Below are 24,398 nucleotides of genomic sequence, written 5' to 3' on the forward strand. Positions count from 1 at the left end.
GATATTGCTCATAAAAATTGCTCATAAAAATTATATAATTAATGCAAAGTATCATAAAAATTCAAAAAATTCTAAATAATAATCAGAAAACATTATAGAACAAAAATATATTTGATTGGTTATCCTGGGAAAAAGTAAAGTAACATTTTAAGGCTTCGCCCGTTTTCGGGCGGGAGGAAGCTAAGTGTGACTGTTTTACGAAGAAGCCTAGAGGGTTAAATAGTTCTGAATTTGATTTTTTTTTAACGAATATTGAACATTTGAAATTTAACAAATTGAAATGTTTTTATGGCTGAATTTTATAGACATGCATTTTCAAACAGCTGTTTTTTTGTTCTGAATTCTTATACTGCAAATATTCAGTTAAAAAAAATACAGATTCAAGTTTTCAAGATGAAGAAATTCAGAACTTCAAATTCAGTTTTCTAAAATTCAAACTCAAAAATTCAGATCTTACAGAAAGTAGGTCACAGGTCATCCACAGGGAAGAGTAGAGGATCTCCGATAAGTCGAACCGAGCATTCTGGCTGCACTGCAGTAGTTTTCTGCCGCAAACACGGTGGTGGTTCAAGAGAATCCGTGTATCTTTCGTTCAGTCGTTTTTTTAATTTAATATTAAGAGTAGAAAAATGAGAAAACAGCTTGAGTATTAGATTTCTAATATTCTAGTAATAATAATCCGCTGCAGCAGTTGCACGGAGCTTACAAAACTTAACGCGTGTATTGAAACTATAGGCTACATTTCATTTTCTCATCAAACAACTAGACTAACGAATAGCTCGGTACAACAGAAGAGCCTAGAAAGGGCTTTTTCTCTGTGTAGACCAACAGTTGGTCTGAATTTGCTATAACCTATAGCCTATTTTCCGGACTGTATAGGCTAAGTCACGTTTCATCATGAAACACGCTGTGATTTATTCCAAAGTGACTCAGGCATATATAATGCATTTAATGTTAAATAATCTAAATGTTGACTTTCAAAATTAGGCGCGCCAAGAAGGCTATTCGCTGTATTTTGGTTCATTTTGGGTGTGCGCCAGATCTAAAGAGACCGAGATGCGCTAAAGCAGCGCATCATGTTGTTTTATTTATTTTTCAATGGCATGAAAGTCATTGTAGTCATTTTGAATGTACACAAATAAAATATACATTTTACTGTTTCGAATGATGTCATATTATCTGTAGCCTATGACTATAAATAACAGAGTATTAATAACAGAGTTGTCCCAGCAGTGGAACAAATCCAAGTTATGGCGCAGGCGCATCGCGCTCTCACACAACATAGTATCAGTTCTGGTGTTGCTTCATATCGCAGACTGTTATTCTGCCTAATTTAATTGGTCTGTTGTACAATATAAAGGGCAAGCTGTGCCACACACAGTCTTACTTGTTATTCCAAACATTTCCCTTCGGGACACACATACACACCTATGGTTTAAGGAGGTCTGCGGGGGACTGTTTTTTTTCCGTCCCGCTCCCACAAGGTTCTATTCAGCAACCGCTTAAAATACACTCGGTGTTCACCCGCTTTATTTCCCGACCTGACGGGTCCGCAAAATTTAGATCTCGTTTCCATAATCTCACATTCAAATGTCTCTAACGGAAAGATGGAGATTAAGTAGCCTATAATAATTATAAATGCTATACAAAAATTGTGTTTGTGTCAATATAAATATTAGGCCTAGGCTATTTTAACATTGTACTGTCAGCAGAGAAAAAAAATGCCACAGAAAAAAATTATGAAATATAAATAACATAAATTAAATAGGACAAAGCCTATCACTCAAATTTCTAAGCAACATAAACGAAAATCATATTGCCCTACTGACAAATGAAGTAGGCTATTTTCTGCCGAACTATTTCAAACATCCTTGCAAAAAAAGAATGTTGTTGACTGACAATGGTTTCAGTACCAAACAGCTCCTCAGAGCTCGGTGTACAGGTGGTCAGAATTAAGTGCGGATACGCTGTCAAAAGATGTCGGGAGTGGGCTATTGTCAGTCAGACCGCCCACTCCGTCCGTACACCAGAGTACTCCAGAGTACTGACCGCTACCGTCTTTTGACGCGCGAATGGACACAAAGTGGTCAAGCGTATAACTAGACGCGGCAGGCACGAATTTGACGCGTTATTCGCGTCCGGTGTGAACGCACAGTTATACTTTAAAATGTAATCCCGCGCCGCATGATTCCCTATGGGCGTTTCACACAGTATGCGGCGGTGAAATCGCCGCGCGACTACGGCTTTTCTCAAGTAGTGGAAGAGTTTTGTTCAGCATTTAGGACTTCCAAAATAATCCGGCGGGCCAGAAAATATTGCTGGCGGGCCAGTTACGTTCATCTCTCTACAGTCTGTTCTCATTCATCAACAGTTTCACTGATGATTCATAACCAACATAAAACCCAGGATAGAGCAGTTGAGTGAATGTGGTCTGGACTGTGTGGATGAGGCTCATTGTGTCAGAGACGCTGTAGAAGGACAGAGTTCCTGCACTGTGATCCACATACACTCCTATTCTCCTGCTGATGGACTTTACAGGGAGTTTAGTCTTTATGTTATTGTGTGTGAATGAGTAACTGGAGGAAGAGCAGGACAAACTCCAGGACTGATCATTATATCCAAACTCACACTCAATAACTGATCCCTTCCTGCTGATGCTCTTATATGACACTGATATATACACATATTTTCCACTCCACTCAATCTCCCAGTAACAGCGTCCACACACACTCCCTCTACACAACACCTGATACACATCAAATCTGTCTGGATGATCAGGATACGGCTGCTCTGTGTCAGTGTAAGTAATCATTCTGTTCCTCTCAGACAGACGGAGGCGTTTATGCACTGTGTTCGGATCCAGAGTGAACTGATGAGAATCTGATGGAGAGAAAACACATCAGTGAATTACAGAAATTTTCTATATTGAGTCTTAATTTCAGATCTGACTCGTTCATTTAGGATTGTAAGCAACCAATGATAATAAAGCACTAAAGAAATATCAGCTTTTGTCCTGAATGAGGTTCTGACTGAAATCGCCATGGTTACCAAACAGAAAAGATAGGATTCTTATGTTCAAATATTTCTGTAATCAGGAATTATGAAACTGTCTGATCTTTTACAGTTTTTTTATTGCTTTGCCATCATTTTCATTTACATGTTCAAAACTCTTCATACTAATATCACAACAGATCATCAGAAGTGCACTTTCCCCAAATATTCCAGCATGTGTGTGTGTGTGTGTGTGTGTGTGTGTGTGTGTGTGTGTGTGTGTGTGTGTGTGTGTTTGTGTGTGTGTGTGTGTGTGTGTGTGTGTGTGTGTGTGTGTGTGTGTGTGTGTGAGAGAGAGAGCATGTGTTCAACACACACAATCACATAGTAATCATGTTCACTGTTTATATATATAGAGAGAGAGAGAGTGTGTGTGTGTGTGTGTGAGTGAGAGAGAGAGAGAGTGTGTGTGTGTGTGTGTGTGAGTGAGAGAGAGAGAGAGTGTGTGTGTGTGTGTGTGTGTGTGTGAGAGAGAGAGAGTGTGTGTGTGTGTGTGTGTGTGTGTGAGAGAGAGAGAGAGAGAGAGAGAGAGAGTGTGTGTGTGTGTGTGTGTGAGAGAGAGAGAGAGAAAGAGACTCTGTGTGTGTGTGTGTGTGTGTGTGTGTGTGTGTGTGTGTAGACGTACATTTGTGTAGTCCTGCTGTAATCCTGATCTCTCCTCCATGATCCACACTACAAAACACACACTGACAGTTAATCAGTCACACACACACACTTCAAACTTCAACTTCAAACAATAAACAGCGTTTTGTGGCTTGTAAATGTGACAGATCGCTGTAGCGCCTCAGTTCAAGCGGCACAGGAACCGATCATCTCTTCTTTACTACTATTACTAGTTACAGTTTTTCTGAATTGCTAAATCACATTTCTTGAAACCATCATTTATGATCAGTTGTGCGGCAAAGCTAGAGTACTCTGTGGCGCTTGATGAAAGCACAGACAAAACAGACATTGCGCAGGAAGCCATTTTCATCAGCAGGGACGTGCAGAGAGTTCCTCAGGGGCAGGGGCTCAAATGGAAAAAAGGGGCATATATATATATATATACATATATATACATATATATATATATATATATATATATATATATATATACTTTGCATCACAGAAATACATGGTATTAAAAAGTATTAAAATAGACAACCATCATTTTAAATTGTAATATTTTTTTTTCTGTATTTTTGATCAAATAAATGCAGGCTTGATGTGCATAAGGGACTTCTTTAAAAAAAATAGTAATGTGAATTTTTGACCAGCAAATTTTTGACCAGTAACGTTACTGTACTATTATACTGTTGCTGCAAAATTATCAAAAATGTTAAAATAATAAAGTCACCATTTCGCGTATTGTTGTCAGCCTACACTTCACATGATAGGCTGTATGCCTGGGCTTCATTTAACAAACTATGGTAGTTTCATCAAATGGCAAATGGTGTATCAATATAGACTAAATACTAGTGACTTGAATACTATACCATTAATGCTACTTTTGGTGCTGGTTTTGTGCAGTGCTTTTGTAGTCAATTAACATCCATTAGTTCAACGATGCAGATTCAGATCGCTTCGTAAATGTAAATTCGTCTGTCCATGTAATTTTCAAACGATTTATTTATAAATGACTGGAAAATTACCGCTCCACTTCACAATGTCCAATGAAATTTGAACTTGTTGTGCCAGATGATGATTGGTCGGTGTATTATACATGACAAACAGGCTTCAATGAATTATGTAATATTTTAAAATATGTGAAATGTGGATTTTTATTTGAATCAACACACTACCTTTTATTATTGAAAAAAAAAGTTTAAAAGTTGTTTCTTTTTTTCCTACCGTCGAGCCATATACTCACTGAAAGAACCATATTTTGCTCGAGAGCATCAGTTCCCGATCAGACTGTGGGATACCTACGTTTACACTAGTGCATTATCATTTTAAAATGCATAACTATTGCTACAGTTACGCCTGTCATCCACACACACTACTCCCGAATTTTAGACCCTCATAAACGGAGACTGACCTCTTCAGTCAAGACCAAGACCGAGGCAAAACACACGCAACTTGACGCAACCCATAGCAACGCTATAGCAACGACACCTCAGACTGACAGAAACTAAAAAATAAACGTGAATTTAGACTACTTTAGTTTTGTACACATTGTCGTGTTAATTATAACACGAGTTGTTTAATCATCTCTTCATGCTCTACATACTTGAGTTTATCCAGTCTGTAGTTTGGATGGTTGAGTTTATCAGTGAGCAGCTTGACTCCTGAATCTCCTGGGTGATTGTAGCTCAGATCCAGCTCTCTCAGGTGTGAGGGGTTTGAACTCAGAGCTGAAGACACATAACCACAGCCTTCCTCTGTCACCATACAGCCAGACAGTCTACAAAGACATACAGCAACAGTCCACATGACATTAGTTTGGCAATCAGGCGTTACTATCACACACTGATCTTGGCTGCATTTCCCAAAAGAATCATAAGCCTAAGTTTATCGTAGAGACCATTGGTGGCAATTGTTCTACAATGAACTTACGATGCTTTTAGGAAACAAACTGTTTGTATTTGCAGCTGTTATTTTCTATAGATTCAGTTACAAAAGTAAAAAAAAAAAAATTCTATCAAAATGTACCAGAGTAAAAATATTACTTTTCTAAATGCGGTTTAGTCGTCAGACACACTGAGTTGCATGTGTGTAAATGAATACAGTGCCATGCTTCACTCTGAAACACAGAGCATGTCAGTGTTAGGTTTATTGACTAGTTTTGGCCAGTAGAGGTCCTCATTGTGTTTCATTTCAGTTTCCCACTATCATATCATGTGTTATTGTTCTCACCTGTGAGTGTATTTAAGTAGCTCTGTTCCTCTGTTTTTTGCTTAGTGTTTGATATGTTGAGACAAACCTCTCTAATCTTTGGTAAATGCCTCCTGTGATTTTTATTGGATTTATTTTCTGACATTTGCTTTGGTTGTCCTTATATTTTCTCTTTGACATTTTTAATTGACCTTTTTGGCAAACACTCACCCTCTTGGCTTATTGTATTGATCCCTTGGAACAACTGGAGTTGCAGTTTTGGAATAACTTTATCATTAGCCTTCTACATTCAGCCCTCACAGCCTAGCTCTAACCTTGGTCCTTACAGTCAGAATGTATATTTCTATGAATACATCACAACCTAAGTCTAAGCCATATCCTGTTCTCTCAACAATGCATCGTTAGTATTAATGAAAAAAAAAAATCCCAGCCAGCTGATAAGTAACTCTTATAAGTGTTACTTATCAGATAAGTGTATGGTGTTAATTTTGAACCTTGGCTGATGCTGGGTACACACCAAAAGATAATCGGGCTGATTCCCCCCTTCCGACAATCCTAGCTATGTCCTGATTATCTTGATGGTTCTACAGATTATCTTATCAGATTTTCCATTGGTGTGAGGTGTGTTAAGAATGTCCGAACCTGCTCGGAAGAACGTCGGAGCCGCCCCGATCGCGAATCGTAAATATTCAACATGTTGAATATTTACGATCAGAAATCCTGATGTGTGGGGGGAACCCCGAGGACAAACGCGTGCACGTTCTGGAGATTATCGTGTGATACGAAACAATATCCAATCAGAAAGCGAGATCATGGAAGAAAGAAGAATTACAAACGCAGTCATGGCGCAGCACAAAGTGAAATTGATGTGGACAGCAGAGATGGAGGTATGGAAAAAAAAACTTTTCTTTTTTTTTTCGTGAATTTCTTGCGAGATTTCCTGTGTTCACAGTCGAGACTCTGGTTGAAAATCTGTTTGTGTGTGGTGTGCTGTCTTTGTCACATCATGGCACACCACACACTATAGGACGGTTAAATCTAGGATTTTTTGTCCTCATGTTTGTGGTCTATCACATTTTGAAAATCTTTGAAAAAGTTATAGTTATATAAATATTTTGGTGTGTACCAGCATGAGATGCTAACTGTGTCCTGTGCACGGCCACTAGATGGCGCTGCTAGCTTGTGCAGTACTGTCGGAAGCAAATCATGCATGAAATAGAAGCATTTTACAGTTTTAGTAACTGTTGCAAATTCAATCTTCATACAGTCCAGTCCATTCCCTTCCCCTCACCCCAAACAATATTTTTCTTAAACTTATGCAGTCCATGTGGGCCATACGTCTGTATAAATATGGAAAAATATAACAGTCCTGCAAATGTTTCGTCTCTTGGGGTGCTAAGCGGCCGCTTACCTTGCTTATTGGTTAAGTTAGCCTCTGATTATAGCATAGTTAATTATTTTAAAACCACTGACCTCAGTATCTCCAGCTGGCAGTTTGGACTCTTCAGTCCATCAGAAAGAAGCTTCACTCCAGAATCCTGCAGGTCATTGTTACTCAGGTCCAGCTCTCTCAGAAAGGAGATTGAGGATTGTAGAGCTGATGATAAACTCTCACAGGACTGAGCTGTGAGATTACAGTACTGTAGCCTGTGTAGAGAACAAAACAAAGAGCAGTAGTAATGCTTATTAGCGTTTATAATCTGGACTGGAGCTTGAAAAAAAACTTGAACTGTAGTGAATTAAGCACAGCTAAAACAATTATCTCTTCATAAAACATCAAACCAGCATTTATTTTCACACACATTACTTTTATTCATTTTTCTGAACTGTCTAGGCCAACAAGTCACCCATTTAAAATGAAGCCAATTACAAAAGACTAACAGTGTTTATAAATGAATGTAAAGGAGACTCTCACAGTGCTCTTCTGGTGTTTTTGATCACTGGCAGCAGTGTCACCAGTGCTTCATCAGATCTTCTGTATTTCTGCATTTCAAACTTCTCTTGAGTCTCTTCTGACATCAGGAGCACAAACACCAGACCAGACCATTGAGCAGAGGAGAGATCCTGTGTTGAAAGTTTTCCTGAGCTCAGATTCTTCTGGATTTCCTCTACAAAGTCATCTTTCAGTTCACTCAGACAGTGGAAGAGATTGATGGTTCTTTCCACTGATTTCTCTGTCTCTATTGTCTGTTTGATATAGTCAACAATGTCTTTAACATTCTGTGTTTTCAGTTTCAATTTTGGCAGTAGGTCCTTCAGGTCACTCTGATTGGACTCCAGTGAGAGACCCAGGAGGAACCGGAGGAAAAGGTCCAGGTGTCCGTTCTCACTCTGTAAAGCCTTGTTGACTGCAGCCTTATGAAGCTGAAACAGTGGCTTTTTGGCCAGCTTCCATGCCATTTTTTCGCTCCATGATTGAAGAAATGGGTTTGTTTTCTTGTCTTTGCCCATTATAAACACATAAAGAGCAGCAAGGAATTCCTGTACGCTGAGATGTACGAAGCTGTAAACATTTCTTGTTGAAACCTTTTCCTCCTGAAACATTCTAGTGCATAACCCAGAGTACAACGACCCTTTACTGACATCTAGTCCACATTCTTCAAGATCTTCTTTGTAGAAAATCAGATGTCCTTTCTCCAGCTGTTGAAAGGCCAGTTTCCCAAGCTTCAGAATAATCTGATCAAAAGACATTGCATTGGCTTTAGGTTCAGAGTCGTCATAATATTTTTCTTCCATCTGTTTCTTCTGAGAATTTAAGAAGCTTGTGTACATCCCTGTGAGAGTTGTGGGAGTTTTGTCATTGTTCTCTCGAGCCAGTAGAGGCTGAAGAACAATAAGAGAGATCCAGCAGAAGACAGGAATATGGCACATGATGTACAGACTCCTGGATTTCTTGATATGACTGATGAGGTTTCCAGCAACCTCAGGACTGCTATTATTTTTGAAGTATTGCTCTTTCTGCTCATCATTAAATCCTCGCACCTCTGTCACTTGATCAATGTAGTCACGGGGTATCAGACTGGCTGCTGCTGGTCTGGATGTGATCCAGATGAGAGCAGAGGGAACCAGGTGTGTCTTGATAAGGTTTATTATTATCTTTTTCACTGTTGTTTTTTCATTTACATTTGTTAATGTGTCATCTTCTTTAACCCTTAATCAGTGTTAAAAAAGGACAACACTTAAGGTGTTTGGGGTCATTTTGACCCCAAACTTTTAAAGAGCGATTGCATAAGGAAATATACATTTTTATATGGAAAACTATATATCATTTTTTTTATTTACTTCTCAACTATACATTTATGCTGTGTTTTTGTGGAAATTTGTAAGTTTTTTACCTATTTACTGCACAATTACATAACTAGGCCATAAATTGGCTCATGAAAAATGATTTTTTAAAGAAAAAATCACTTAAATGATTTTCTTAATTAAATCTAAATAGTTTTTGAACATTGCTTTATGTGTTAGGGATAGAATACTGCCATCTAAAGGTTAGTCGGAAAAACGTATTTCTTATGGGTAAGGAATTAATGGCCAATGGCCAAATGTATCCAATAGAGGGCCATAGAGAACCATTCATTCACTCATTCAACTTCTCTTCACAACTTTGATATATATATTTTAATATAAACATTTTGAAATACATAAAAAATCAAATTATTATTATCAAATTAATTATTATAATTATATAATATTAATTATATAATTATTATCAAATTATTATACATACATTTGCAGAAACATTACAAGTCACCACTATGACGTGTGTGTGTGTGTGTGTGTGTGTGTGTGTGTGTGTGTGTGTGTGTGTGTGTGTGTGTGTGTGGAACAAGCTTGTTCCATGTTGCATTATGTGACATTTTTCAGATTTATGCCAGTTTTGTTTATTTTATTTGCCAATTTCTATAAAAATGCTCTCTGTTGCAGTGACATACATGTGTGTGTGTGTGTGTGTGTGTGTGTGTGTGTGTGTGTGTGTGTGTGTGTGTGTGTGTGTGTGTGTGTGTGTGTGTGTGTGTGTGTGTGAGATAGAAAGTTTGTTCCACTTTGGGTTTATGCTCTAGGACCAGACCTTGATTTAAATGTACATTTTTTTTTTAGATTTATGCCAGTTTTATTTATTTTATTTGCCAATTTCTATAAAAATGCTCTCTGTTGCAGTGACATACATGTGTGTGTTTGTGTGTGTTTGTGTGTATGAGATAGAAAGTTCGTTCCACTTTGGGTTTATGCTCTAGGACCAGACCTTGATTTAAATGTAATTTTTTTTAGATTTATGCCAGTTTTGTTTATTTTATTTGCCAATTTCTGTAAAAATGCTCTCTGTTGCAAAAACATACATTTGTTTGTTTGTTTATGTGTTTGTTTGTGTGTGTGTGTGTGTGTGTGTGTGTGTGTGTGTGTGTATATGAGATAGACAGTTTGTTCTACTTTTTATTAATGCTCTAGGACCAGACCTTGGTTTATATGTAGAAATTTTCAGATTTAGAATGGATTTAATTTTATTTTTTTGACAAACAAAATAAAAAAAAGTCATTTTTTTTTTTCATTTTCCCCATTCATTTTCAATGTGGGGTCATTTTGACCCCAAACACCTTAAAAGGTAAAAAAAAAATTACACACCTTTAGAACAACCAAATCAAGCCCAGTTTTTTTGTGCATGTTTAGATAGGTTATTTAGGAAAAGTCCCAGAGTTTCATGCCCCTGAGATGAAGGTAACATTTAAAAAAAATGAAAGAAAAGTCCAGTGGGGTCATAATGACCCCAAACACTGATTAAAGGTTAAAGTTCAAAGGAAAGCGACATTCATCCAGCCCATCAAAGATGAACATAACTTTACCATCACCTTCAGGAAGAGTGGCCAATTCTTCAGGACTACTAAAGAAGTATTTGTTGAGCAGTCCCATGAGACTGCACTCTCCTTTAATCAAATTCAATCTACGGAATGGAAGTGGAAATATGAAGACTATATCCTGATTTTCTGTTCCTTTAGCCCAGTCAAAGATGAATTTATTGACAGAGACCGTTTTTCCCACTCCTGCGATTCCCGTTGTCAGCACTTTTCTGTTTCGACAATCCGTGTCACACTGGACTTTAAACATGTCCTTACACACGATTGGCTTCTCCTTGGCAGTCAGTCGGTTGTGATTTGATTCGATCTGTATCACTTCATGGTCGTTCACTCTTCCTCCAGTCTCATTCCCCACCACATATAAATCAGTGTAAATCTTGTTCAGGTATTTCTTATGACCCGTCTCTGAATTACCAACCAATATCTGCTCGTAGTCCCGTTTTAATTTGTTCTTCAGTCTACAGCTGGTCTTTGTGTAATCATGAAGAGTAGCTTCTCTATTGTCTGCAGTTGAGCCTTTAAGAAAGAGAGGAAAATACAGCAAAAAGTAAGTGATTGTGTTTTTCATAAATTCCTGCTTCTACTATATTCAAATGAATCACACCCTTACTGCAATAGTGTTTACATGCATATCTTACACTGATTATGCTGAAGTTGACAACATAAATGATGAAAATGCCTTGAATAATACTTGAATCCAATTGGAATTGGATTCATCGGATTGTCACTATTGGACTCAGATCAACTTAAAGGAATAGTTTAATTAAAAATGAAAATTCTGTCATTTACTCACCCTCAAGTTGTTTCAAACCTGTTTGAATGTATTTTTTTTTCTACTGTGGAAGTCAATGGGGCCCATCAACTGTTTGGTTACCAACATTCTTCAAAATATCTTACTTTGTGTTCAGCAGAAGAAGAAATTCATACAGGTTTGAAACCACTTGAGGGTGAGTAAATGACAGAATTTTCATTTTTAAGTAAACTATTCCTTTAAGGCCATGCTGACCAAAACTATTTCAAGATTTTTTTGTCAAACCATTGACATCTAGCACACCAAACAAGACATGAGATTGTATTAGAGTTAGCTGCATATGTAGAAGTTGCTTGTAGAAGTTTTAATTCAGGGTTTAAGACTCTTGTAAACCATTTAACCATTCGTAAAATCATGACTAGACAGTCTGTTCTAATAGATGTACTGGTGTAAGATCTGCTGCTGTTCTTCTTGGCCCTGTAATTGTTGCTTGCTGTTATATTTTCTCTTGTTTCCATGTATAGACAGGGATTATTTACCCCTGATCTCTTCTGAATGAGCTCCAACAGCGGCAGATGTCTTCATATTGCCTTCAGCCTGACTTGAGTGTGTGAGAAAGAGAGGATCCCTCACTTGGAAACATAAGTCACACAAACACATCAACAGAGCAAAGTTTAAGTCTTTACATTGGTAAACAATCAATCACATTACAGTCAGAGTGAATTAAATGTTACTTTGCTTGTGTTTATTCTCCAGCTGATCAGCCAGATTATTCTGGTTCATCTTCCTCAGTATCTTCACTGCGATCTTCACCGCTTCTTCTGATCCAAAACATGCTACCATCTTATCCACTGTGTCTAATATATCTGCATTCTCCATTTCAGACTTTGATATACACTCATGATCCTTCTCTAAGTGCCACTTAAACGTCTTCTGTTCAGCTTTTACCAGTTCATTCAGTGAGTTTAACAGCAGTTCTTTAACAGACGCCATCGTCCTTCACAGATTCACAGCTGCAGGATAAAAAGAAAAAGATCTGAAGTAGTTTCACTCTTAACATGTTGACATAAGCGCTCAAAACATGCTGGCAATGAATACCCTAGCAACAAAATATTTAGCACAAGTTTCACCCTGTAATTTCAAAAAGACATTGTGAAAGTCTATTTCTTTACCACTTCATATTCTCTGTTTTTAATTTTTCCCTCAACATTAAGGCAGTCTATATATGCTCTAGTACTGTTACTCTAAACGAGTTATCTGACAGGTTTATCATTTTGATACGGGATAGTTCAACTTGCAAAAATCATATAAGGCCAAGGCACTCGAGAATTTAGAAAAAATAAAAGCCTTTTTTTCACGGCTATAACATTTTTATGAACATTCATATATCCACACAGCAAGTGTGTGTGAGGATCACATGCCAAGGACATGGAGAGGAGTGAGAGGAGTTAGTTTTAACCACAGAGGAATGTGAATCCAATCTAGCACTGATGCATATGTTGACTGAAGTATTCTCTTTAAGGAATGAGGATTGTGTAGCATGAGATATACATTCAATTTTAAACATGAACACGTTTCTCTACCTTGTAAAGATAATGTAAGTTACTTTGGTCTGCATATAAATGCCCAACCTTTGTGTATTGACGAATGAAGACCATCTCTCTAGTAAATTGTTTTTATCTGCTATGTCTTGACGTATAATAATAATAAATAAGAGATCTCATGGCATCTCATGGTGTTTGCTTCCATGATTCAGGGAGAAAAGCTTAATTCCAAGTCTAGACTAGTGCCAGGGCTGCCAACTCTCAGACATTCAGTGCGAGACTCACGCTATTGACACTGTTCTCACACTTACTCACGTTACACAACCATATTCTCACTTCTCCTTCTAAGCTTTTTTGTTGCTCTATGGCCTGATTTCAAAGCCCTTGGAGATCTTCCTGAAAGATGATCCTTATTATTGATATCCACTGTTGACAGATGTCATTGTTCTCATTGGCATCTTCAGTCAGGGTGGCATTGCTGAAACCAGCGTCAGATTTCATGCTAAGGTGGCATTTGTCAACTGGGGAATCCTCTTTATTTTCCCCTGACACTTTGCACAACAAAAGTGAGGAGCCACTTAACTCTGTATTATTACTTCTAAAAATCTTGAGTCTTACCTTATTTTTTAAAACTTTTGTGGGTTTGGACAAACACTTCCTGTTCAATCCGTGTTTCAGACATCTCCATACGTTAACAATGGAGTGGTTCATAGAGTTTCATTTTGAACTTGGACTTCAGTATAAAGAAATACGAACAGTGCTTAGTTCAAGGAGTTCAGTAAAGTTATTCACAGATCCGAACTTCCCAGATCAATAAATCGTGAGCTAACCGTTTTTAAAACTCAATTGACACCTATTTTCAATCCGTAGATGACGAGCTACAAACAAATTTTTCTCAAAACAAGCCTTATAATATAAATCGATCTCCATGAGACCTTCTGCAAAGTGCAGAACATCCTTGTCTGACCCCACTATGAACTTTATAAAGGAGCACTTATACCACCGTTGATCTTTAAAATACTCTCAATGTCACTATACAAGACTCGGATCATGTTTATAAGGCCAGAGTTGAACCCAAATGCATCTAACATTTGCCACAAATACTGGTGTTCGACTCTGTCAAAGGCATTTTCTTGATCAATTGAAATCAGGCAAATTTCAAAACCCAATGAATTGGACAGGTCCAAATTTTATTGTCAGATATCAACCTATTGGGTGTACAATAAATCTGGTCAACATGAATAAAATGCTCCAGAACATTTTTCAGTCTCATTGCCAACACCTTTGACAAAAGTTTATAGTCAGTGCAGAGCAGAGCAACTGGCCACCAGTTCTTGATCTCTTGTAAATCCCCTTTTTTGGGGAGAAGAGTGAGGATTGCTCTCCTGCAGCTCACTGGTAAGTGTCCTTTACTTAAACTGTCTCTGAGAACAAGCAACAAATCTTAGCCAATCACTGGCCAGAAAACTTTATTAAAGGTCACAGGAAGGCCATCAATGTCTGGAGCTTTACCGCTTTCTAGACTCTGCAATGCAGAATGTAGTTCATCAGCAGAGATCGGTGCATCCAACTCTGCGTTAGCCTCCTCGGAAACCTAAGGTAAACCCTCATAGAAGGACTGCGCCATCTCTGGTCTCTCCATAAACATTGATGAAAGTAATTTTTACATTTTCAAAATTAAAGCTTGTATTTTTAACAAGCGACCTTCAATGATTTCTTCAGTAACACAAAAATCTCTAGAAAACAGGATACCAACTCCACCACTGTTACTACTCTTATAACTGAGAACAACTTCCCCCATCCCAATCTTTCTTCCATGCAGTTTCATTTTCAACGGTGCTATGCATTTATTGTAAAACAAATTACATTTAATTCCTTAACTTTAAACAAACTGATAAGGGAAACTCTCTTTGCATCCTCTCTGGCACCAGAACCCAGCTCTATGTCACACATAGCAAATGTTAATTTGCATTTTAACAAAACAGAGAGGATCACAAACAAAAAAAAAAAAAAGACACTTAACCATCAATAGCTATTTAACTTTTATCATAAATTATTTAGACGAAAAATGTCTTGGTCTGTAAAGGTAGGGTTGCCAACTTCAGAAAAGAAAAATGCGGGACAATTGTGGTTCTTTACAGGAAAATAAGGGACACTCAAAATATTTGTAGCTACTGTATCACACAGTATATGTCATTTCAGGTTTGTATGTGTTTTTCTTAGATATAAACACATTTGTTTTGCTTAAACTATTTATGTACAATTTAATTCTAAAACGAATTTTAAGGTCACACAAAAAAGTCACATTAGGCCTACACACAAACCATAGTTCAAAATAATAGCATTTATCTGAAATAGAAAGCTTTTGTAACATTATACACTATTTTAAAGAAATTAAAGAAAGTAATAGCATACTTTTCCCTCAGGAAGATTTCATGTTTTCTTGCGTGGCTGGATGTTGGACTCATGAACAATAATCAAGTTGTTTGAATTCACCAAAACTGATTTGCCGAAATCAAAACCTGGCCAGACAGTGAAAGGGATTTGCCGTTTGCGCGAGTCCGGAATCTCCGGATCGAACCGGGAGCGACCAGACAGCAGGATTCTGTTCGCAAATCAAACAATAATTTGTCCCAAAAGAATATTTAAATCTCAATTTAGAGTTTGTTATTCGTATGGTCTGATGCGCATGAGTGTGGGCTGTGATTGGATGATGCGGTGTCGTGATCATTCTCAAGTGTCGTGTTGCTGTTGTATCAGTCAGTGGTTAGATCAGCGTAGCAGTCTATTTAATCGGGACAAGGGAGGTCCTGTACGGGACAAATAAATTAGACCCAAAATACGGGATGTCCCGGCTAATTCGGGACAGTTGGCAACCCTATGTAAAGGTCAGTTGGCCAGGGTGTTCTGCATTTTCATGAATAGTTTAACTAAATCAAGGAACAACTTTAGATTTGGGAAAAACTCATTAACTTTAACTGATCTCAAGCCTTTGGTTATTTGTAAAAAGGACTGAATTGTGGTGAAAGAGTAAGCTCTCCACATCCATCTGTGTGTCTCCACTAACATCACTTTTAGACTATTCGTGTTCATCAACCCATCATCTGACTGAGAAGAACAGCTCATGGGATTCGTCTTTGACACTTTTGTAACTTGTTCAGTGTTTGATTTATTTTCTGGATTTTTTAAATTTGGAAATGTCAACGTCCAACAAAACCTCCTCCTCATTAAACAACACTGACTCAGCTACTCTAGTCGCGGTTTGACCAACATTTAATTCCTCTTTTAAAACATCTTGTGCGTTTTGTTCACTCGCTACATTTTCTATCTGCTCAATGCTAGCGCGGCACAAACACTGTATGATGCGTGGGCTGAACATAACTTTAGGAAGGAAGAGGATCCAAAATCAGGAATGCTTTGAGTGACATCTATCTATCAACTTAAAACTACTTAAAACTATACTTTAAACTACTTTAAACTTTAACCCATTCAGACCCTGCGTCCATTACAATGGACATCACATGTCAACCCCCCTTTTTTTTTACTTCTGGAGCATTTCACCTAGTTTAAAGCCTGCAGTTCATTAGATTGGACGCTTGTCATCCAATCAAATGGTAGTAAAGCTTTGCATGTAGTAATTATAGAAAAAAACACTACTTTGAAGAGAAGCATGTCAGCACTTCACTCCAAACACAGAAGCAAGCCACATTTTCTGTGGTTTTATTTACATTTTTTGATATGTTTGTCAGTATTTCATAGTTTGTATGTAAAATAAAAAAGATTGAACTTATTAATTAAAGTTAAAAATCGATTGTAGAATTTCATATTTTAAATCAGGATTTTTTCAAATGTGTCTGTCCATTAGAATGGACAGTGGGTTCAAAAGCCTGTTACTGAAATCACATTCCAGTAATTGAAGTCCAGTAATGCTGATTGAAATTTCTTATATAAAAATCTATATCACAGTACCGATACATTTTTTTTTTTTACTTTTTCATATGCAGAATATATAGTTCTTGAAGTGCTTGAACATATAGCTGATGGAAGTATCTCAGATGTTGACTTTATGTGGAGTGATGATGAGGAAGATGGAGATGTAAGAAAAATATCCGTATTTAAAACTTTATAAAGTAAAATGACTAGCTTCCGGCCAAACGAAGCATAGGATTTGACATAAATCGAAAGCGTAACTTGAAAATGAATTATTTTTTCTTACACGAACGCATCGCTTCGCTTCAATAGGCCTTTATTAACCCCCAAGAGCCATGGAGCACTTTTATCGTGGCTGGATGCACTTTTATGGACTTTCAAAACAGAAACAACCATTCACTGCCATTATAAAGCTTGGAAGCCAGGACATTTTTTAATATAACTACAATTGTATTCGTCTGAAAGAAGAACGATGTCATATACACCTAGAATGACTTGAGGGTGAGTAAATCATGGGCCAATTAAAATTTTTGGGTGAACTATCCCTTTATAGGTATAGTACACCCAAAAATTATATTTGTCATCACTTACTCATCCTCATGTTGTTCCAAATCTGTATGAGTTTCTTTATTCGGCTGAACACAAAAGAAGATATTTTGAAGAATGTCGGTAACTAGACAGTTGACAGTATAGCCATTGATTTCCATATTTTTTCCTACTATAGCCTATATTTCCTAATAACTACATATTATATTATTGTGATATAATATTATCATTATTAGTAATTATTTTGAAAATTATAATAACATTTATCAGTAATTTCTCAATATAGATATTACAACACCGTATAATTAATTACAGCAAAAGCAGATCAAATTACGAAATACAGTACAAATACAGTAAAGTACTATTTGGTAGTTTACAGTACTGATCTTGTGTACTGTAAAGTGAATTACAGTACAGTTACTGGAAATCGAAATACATGCATCATGCATGGCAACCGTGCTGCCAGTAATGTACTGTAGAAATACAAGAAAATCGCTAACAGAGAAATTGTTTCAAAGATGCACACAGGAAATTACTCTAACGTGAATTTGTTGATTGATTCCTAGGTTTATTTTGTTATGAATAAACAAATGTGCGATCTATAAAGCAAAAACCTTACAATTAAAGTTGAAATGTTGTAATGTTCAAGTTTTTGATCTAAAAAAGAAAGATTCGCAAAGAAAATGACTCTAACATGACCATATTGATTGATTCTAAGATATTTAGTTTATTACAAACAATGTGCAATCTGTAAAACAAAAACCTCAAAATTAAAGTTGAAATGGTATACTGTTGAAAAGTTTTTGACCTTGAGAAAAAGCTTTAAGTATATACTAACAATTTTTATGTTTATTATTTAATTTTATGTTGGTACATTTTTGTGAAGTACACCTGTTTTGACGTGACGTCCATTGAAATGGACAAAAAAAATTACAATTAAAGCAAAACATTTTTTTTATAGAAGCCTCATGAGCTGGGAAAATGTACTTTTATATTTTTCAGAAACCTAAAACATAATTCAGGTCTGAACGGGTTAAACTACTTTTAATCTTCAAACTAATTTAAACTGTAAACTACTTTACACTTGTTCAAACTTTCTGGTCCAAACTTTCTCAAGCCAACTTAAAGTTTGTCTCGACAAACATTTTAATCTAGTTTATTATTATTATTATTATTGAGCATTTTCACATAGGTGAAATAAAAACATTAAATAATTTATCATATTACTTACTCAGGCTTCTTCCTTTAAATATCACAGTCCAGACACTTCAATTGGAGAGTATATATTTTCTGTAGCCATCAAAAATACATCTGTTTGTCATAATCGATCTTCTCACTAAAGCTGATCGTCTGTGAATCAACGCCTGGCCTACAGAAGAGCGGAAGTGTTGAACATTTACATGTTTACTTTCCACCTCTGTATATTTCATATTGTAAAGAGTAGTGATGGGAAGTTCGGATCATTTTACTGACTCTCTTGTTCGATCTCGTTCATCAAAATGAATTAATCTTTTTTCGAGTCATTTCGTTCATTTAAGGGGCTTTAAATGTTATACTTTTAACTGGCAAATTGCCCGAACACATCCACCTACGCAATCTTGATCATATTCTGAATTAAGAAATCATTATAATGCAGTCAAAAATAATTTACAGGGAACATAAATAATTATTTTACCTTCCGAGTCTTTCGTTCATTTAAGGGGCTTTAAATGTTATAAAGGCAAATTCGCCGAACACATCCACCTACTCAATCTTGATCATATTCTGAATTAAGAAATCATTATAATGCAGTCAAAAATAATTTACAGGGAACATAAATAATTACTTTACCTTCCAAGTCTTTCGTTCATTTGTCACGTGACAGACGCAATGAACGGATCGTTCATGAACGACTCATCACTAGTAAAGAGTCTGTAAATTAATCTAAACTAAAAGCAGAATCCCTAGAGCTCTATATCATTATAATCCTGAAGATTAATTCCTGAAGACTTACCGTGATGTGATATTTGTGCCAGTGTAAAATATGTTTTGGCTCTCTGTCACCCTGTTTGAGTTGCTGTCTACCCTTCCTGTCTGTGGTTTTCCTGCCTGCAACGTTGACACAAGCAGAAAACAGGCTAACTTATATGTATCCTATGTCCAACTGTATTAAACTGAGAAACAACTGAGCAGCAATCTGGTCTCTGTGTCTCTTATTTGGTTCTCCAAGTGCACTGTCAGGCTTTACGAGATTTGGAGGGCATTGCAGAAGACTGTAGATAATTGAATAAAAAAAGTCACGCTGGTTTGGGTTTGTTTTCACTTTCACGTTTCATGCCTTTAATTTTGTAATTTACCTATAGTCAAGGTTCCTGTCATGTGATTCCCTTTTCCCTCATGTGTACCTGCCATGTGCTCCTCTTGTGAATGGCGTGCTGTCCGGGGGGAGGGCTCCGAGCTCGGAGTTTGGCCCGAACCCAGAGTACTCCCCCCGTATGTAAGTGTTTAGGACTAGAAGCGTGGAGAAGGGGTGGTGGGGGGATGCTGCAAAACTGTCAATGGATTGAGGTAAGACTGCTGAATGTATATATACCTCTTACCATTGATTGCTGAGTGCTCTCCACTTGTGTTAATTATCTGAACGTGCTCCTCCTGAACTTTGTTAAACACTCTCTGAACTAGAACACTTTCTTCTTCCCGTAGTGACGCTCACGTGATGTTTGCATACTTTACCACAGCTTTACCTCAGATATCAACAACAAATAAACTGTTGTCCATCGCCAGACATCAGTCACATCAAGTCTCTCCAGGAATGGTTTATATTCTGAATTAAGGCGAGACATGGCAGGCAAAAACATCGTTTTTTTTTTACTGGTCAATTTTGAGATTTTTGGATATTTGTCTCTTTCAGACTTGTGTTGAAAAAAAGTCAGAAATACACATTTAGGTCTTTATTTTATTACACTTTGTCTGTTTGCGTCTGTAGATTTCTCATAAATTCAACAAAAGTTTGCGTTCTTAATCAACACACTGCTCTGTGATCTCTGCCGTCAGCCTGTCATCACATGCACCCTTAGGAAGCTCTCTCTCTTGTGTACAATCCTGTCGGATCCAAATATGGTCATTTCCTTTTTATCAGCAACCAATCGTGAAAGTAAAAGGGCTGAATGCACAATCTCATTGGCTGATGAAAAATCTTTAAAGCCCGTTTTCTCAAAATGACTTTTCTCTCATACTCCAAGTCCGAAATCTCCACTTCAGAAGCACCTATATACACCAAACTTTCCAGACTTGTACCTAGTTATATTATGAAGACATTTACAGAGGGATTTGTAAATATATTATTCCTAGCCTGATTTATATAACATTTTATTCCAAAAAACATGGCGAAAATAATTTTTTTAAGGCTATTGACAGTATATTCTGATTTACAGGATAACAAAAGTAGAAATCCATAAATGTCCCTCTGTAATTTTTTTCCCATCTAATATGTGAACACAATGAAATTTTTTTTGGCTTTATCCAATACTCAGATATCGTTTTTTAAAATATATGCAAATTAGTGCATATTTGATTAGATATTGCCTGATTTGCATATTTAAACATTAAATTACAGAAAACTTGTAATACATTTTTGTATGTAGGTAATCAACTGGGAAAGTTCAGGGCTGATAGCGCTCCGGCGCCACGCCGGATTTCCGGCGTACAGACGTGTCTGCTAGAGAAAAAAAAAAAAAAAATCAGGTTCGTGTTCGCGTGAGAGGCGCTTTGCTTTCACTAAACCACACCAGTAAACTTCAGCCAATCGGTAATAGGGTAGGCAGGGGCTGGTCTTGGGTTTTGGCCAATCAGATAGATTCAGCAGTCACTCCACGTGCGAATTTGTTTTGTGTTTCCCACACTGGCAGCGCGAAACATAGCCAAAGTCATGGAGTGCAACTTTATGAAGCCAGGGGAAGACAGTAGACACCAAACTTGTCGATAAAGGTGGATCAAACTTGACGAAAAAATTATCGCTAGCTAGCCTGATTTGAGGTAGCTCGCCAACAGGCCGTTCATATATCGCGTCTTTTGCGCGCTCAAGTTCATTCAAATGTAGGCGCGCGGTAAGCGGTAATAGCGCGCTCATAATTGAAGCGACGCGTTCGTTTTTTTCCATGGAAATCCATTAGCCAATAAAACTTTTTTGTCGTTGTGGAGAGCGCAGAGCATGGTTGCATAGCAATGACAGACGCCACGGGAAAATCGGACCTAATTTTACTATTAATAATAAAAGATAAGCTAAAGTGCATTGTAAATGTCAGTAATGTATCTTTTTTTGACTCTTTCTTTTTATAAATAATCATTTAAAGTCTGAAATATGTGAGGTTTATCTTTTTATAAAAAACTTCTTTTGTCAAAACTTTTTGAACTTGTAACTTACATGTTAGTAGGCTATAACATGTTGCAAGACACTTTTAAAATCTGGCTATCATTTTTAATGGTATTATTTTAATGTTTATGTAAACAAAAAGTGCATATTGATGCTTATTTTATTTGTTATTTGCTGGTTTTCAACATAAAACTTGGTGAATTGATTTCATTGTGTAGTATTAGTACTTTTTGAACAGGATTCTGTGGTAACCGTGATAATTTTTGTCACTATAATCATTAAATGAAATGTTCATGCCATTTCATCTCTAGTTATGATCTACTGAAATCAACTAATTATGTGTTTTTTACAGTATAATATGCAAAGTACAATTTTCAAAAAAAAAAAATTATATCTGATTCTGTTCTTTTCTCTGACACGCGTTGTTGGGTGTGGAAGGTTACTAATGTGATTGCTTTATCTGTAAATTAAATAAATGCTTTTTCAATGACTGAATTCATTGAAATAAAATGAATTCTTCGATTTGAATATTTTTTTGGCAATACGTCGTAGGTCTTAAATTTCAATCTTTATGGTCTTAAAATGTCTTAAAAAGGTCTTAAATTTGACTTACTGAAACCTGCTACTGTAATATAGGCTTGTATTGGGTTTGTTCATCTCATGTCTGAATGATGTCCATTTATATCCACAAAAGTCACAAGACTCTATCATTTAAGGGACTATTTATCAAAATGTTCTCATAGGGGAGCACACCCCTGGATCCCACTTGACAATTATGTTAATCAGGGCATATATCTTGGCTTAGATATATAGGGCCCGCTTACCTCCCAGGGAAAAAAGTTCAGGCTCAGGATTTTTTTCTACTATCACCCCTGAAAGTTTCATGGTGATATCTGCTAGTTAAAAATGTTACCCTATTCACCTGTAGTGTCTCGCCTTAAGTGATGAGAGTCGGCCTGGTGGACATTTATCAAGAGCGCTGACAATCACAACACTGAAATCCCCACCTATAACAAGTAGAGAGTTTTTTAATTCAGTCAGTCAGTAAAGTCTTCTGCTTTCTATAAACTCAAGAGAAGTAGCATTCTCAAACCTTCAATTAAATCCAGAAATATTGGCCATAATATTATAAGTCAAGTTAAGATCAATGACATTACACAGAAATGTCCATATGAAACACAGTCTGAATGTATCGGATTCTCTTTAAATGCATTTCTTCATCACTGCACTTTTCTGCTTTGGTCTTCTTTATATTCAAGTCTTCTCCCTCTGAACAAATATACACATATTTGATTAATAAGGTACGACATCGGATCATTCTGTCAAACTATTAGTTCAGTTGATTCAGTGTTTCGAGAAGCTCAGTTTCTCAGCTGATGTGACATTTGAGACGATTCTTATGAGTCTGAAATATGGTCTTCTAATTGATTCAGGAATATCCAGAAATGACATAATGTGACATACAATGTTGTGAATTTCACCTACGATTCTGTGTCATTAATGTTTCCATCAGAGATTGGTTTCCATCTTCTTGTGTTGTCTTGTTCCTGCAGATAATTAAAGGTGGAAGAATCATTTGAAAATTGTTTAACATTAAATCGTTTTGTTCATAGTCAATTATACGGACCTGTATCGTGTGTTAACCCTCTGGGGTCTGAGGTGTTTTCTGTCCCTGGAGGTGTTCTGACATGCTCTGACATTTGTGCTTATTTCCGTTACTTGTGACATTTTCATGGCTAAAGTCTGATTACACTGTATTTAGCACAAACTCTGGGTGTCTGATGAAGGCATGTAGCCGCAACGCGTAGGTGTACTTCTCACCAATTTTTTAAGTAAGCCATGAATGAAATAAAGGCTTTTTAACTTTTTTCACTAACATTCGAGTGCCTTGGAATTCTTGTCTTCAGAGATATACTATCCCACAACCAAAGAGCACCGAGATTTTATACACCCCATGCAGCACTTCTTTTTTTGCATTAAGTTCTGCTACAATAATATTCATTATCAAATTCACATTATTACACATAACTTAACTTTGTATGTATGGCTTACTTGGGTTGTTACCAACATCTGGTGAAAATTTCATATCAATAGCACCTTTGGAAATATATTTACTGAGAAAAATGATGACGTGTTCAATACTTATTTCACCCGCTGTATGTGTGGTTTGTGAAAAAAAGGCCATGAAACCCATACTGATTATTTCTTCTATGTTATCACATAGCCTAGAATATTTGCTTCAAAACTATGTGAAAATCATCCTGACTGCTGATTCAGATGAGACAATATATTGATTTAAAATTTGTAAGACATGTTTTGTGTAAGAAAGCTTTATGCGGGAGGCGTAAACACATCCTGAATATTTATGGCTTTCACACCTGAGAAAGACAAAGACTCTCCCATAATGGCCCTATTAGGAGCTATCAGGCCCTGTCATTCTGAGCAACCTTGCACAAAAAATGAGGAGATTTAAAAAAGAATGGCTTTTTGATTGTTTGGATTTATTTACAACACAACATAATCCAAAGATACACAACAAATGACAAAAAAGCACATTATTG

General features: G+C 36.7%; 1 protein-coding gene across 1 annotated transcript; it reads right to left on the minus strand.

The window, feature by feature from the left end:
* Positions 1-221: 221 nt before the first annotated feature.
* LOC311289745 (NACHT, LRR and PYD domains-containing protein 3-like) lies at positions 222-23,542 on the minus strand. The gene is made up of 11 exons (XM_084407990.1): positions 23,465-23,542; positions 23,323-23,384; positions 19,480-19,574; positions 12,201-12,479; positions 12,006-12,098; positions 10,652-11,231; positions 7,781-9,016; positions 7,339-7,512; positions 5,261-5,434; positions 3,677-3,723; positions 222-2,880 (listed from the first exon to the last, which is right to left on the minus strand). The coding sequence occupies exons 4-11, from the start codon at positions 12,457-12,459 to the stop codon at positions 2,345-2,347; spliced, it is 3,099 nt and encodes a 1,032-aa protein (XP_084264116.1). The 5' UTR covers positions 12,460-12,479; positions 19,480-19,574; positions 23,323-23,384; positions 23,465-23,542; the 3' UTR covers positions 222-2,344.
* Positions 23,543-24,398: the final 856 nt, after the last annotated feature.

This window comes from Rutilus rutilus (assembly GCF_951802725.1).
Source record: "Rutilus rutilus genome assembly, chromosome: 4".
Classification (NCBI taxonomy): domain Eukaryota; kingdom Metazoa; phylum Chordata; class Actinopteri; order Cypriniformes; family Leuciscidae; genus Rutilus; species Rutilus rutilus.